This window comes from Plasmodium relictum (genome assembly GCF_900005765.1).
Source record: "Plasmodium relictum strain SGS1 genome assembly, contig: PRELSG_99_v1_34, whole genome shotgun sequence".
NCBI lineage: Eukaryota > Apicomplexa > Aconoidasida > Haemosporida > Plasmodiidae > Plasmodium > Plasmodium relictum.
Genome location: NW_021628794.1, coordinates 708 through 1,372, shown reverse-complemented (window position 1 = coordinate 1,372; position 665 = coordinate 708). Strand labels below are relative to the sequence as shown.

At 24.1% G+C, this 665-nt stretch overlaps 1 protein-coding gene across 1 annotated transcript in view; it reads left to right on the top strand.

Annotated features, from left to right (window-relative positions):
- PRELSG_9902700 (reticulocyte binding protein, putative) overlaps nucleotides 1-665 on the top strand; it is a gene marked incomplete at both ends in the record, with an annotated part of 2,453 nt that overhangs the window by 1,081 nt on the left and 707 nt on the right. Inside the window, one exon of the mRNA XM_028677523.1 lies at nucleotides 35-580. Within this exon, the coding sequence (XP_028531328.1) occupies nucleotides 35-580 (546 nt within the window). The remainder of the gene's footprint in view (nucleotides 1-34; nucleotides 581-665) is intronic.

Genomic DNA, 665 nt, shown 5'->3' with positions numbered 1-665 from the left:
TTGGAAATAAATAGTATACTTAGTAATGCTACAGGTATCATGGATACTCAAGTGACACCTATAACAAGTAAAATTGTGAAATTTAAGAAGGATATAATAACCAATTCGATTAGAAATTTATACATTAAAATGAAAGATTCATTTGAAACTTTTACTAGCAAAATGAATTCATTATTTGAATATATAAGTGAATATGAACAGGATAAAAAGAAATTTGAAAAATATGAAGGTGATATAACAAAAAGAAAAAGTGAATTTTTTCACCAAAATATAGAGAAGGATAGTGAGAGACCGGAAGAAAATAGTATATACCAGAATACATTAAATCCCGAAAGTGTCAATTTGGATAAAAAAAGTAAAATAGAAGAACATATTAGTGATAGTAAAAAGATCATGGGCATCATTAAAGATCTATTAGAATTATATGAAAAAGTAGAAGAATATTTTGATATGTCCCAAGATACTCAATCTGTAAATGGTCTTAGAAATTTAAAAGATTGCATTAATCAAGAAGATATAGATAGTATATTAACAGATTATGAGAGGAGGTTTAATAGTGCAACAGATTCGATAAATAATAGTATAAATAATATTCAATTGTCGAAAAAAATTATAGAAAATATTAAAATTTTAAATAAAATTATAAACGGATATGATAGCAATAA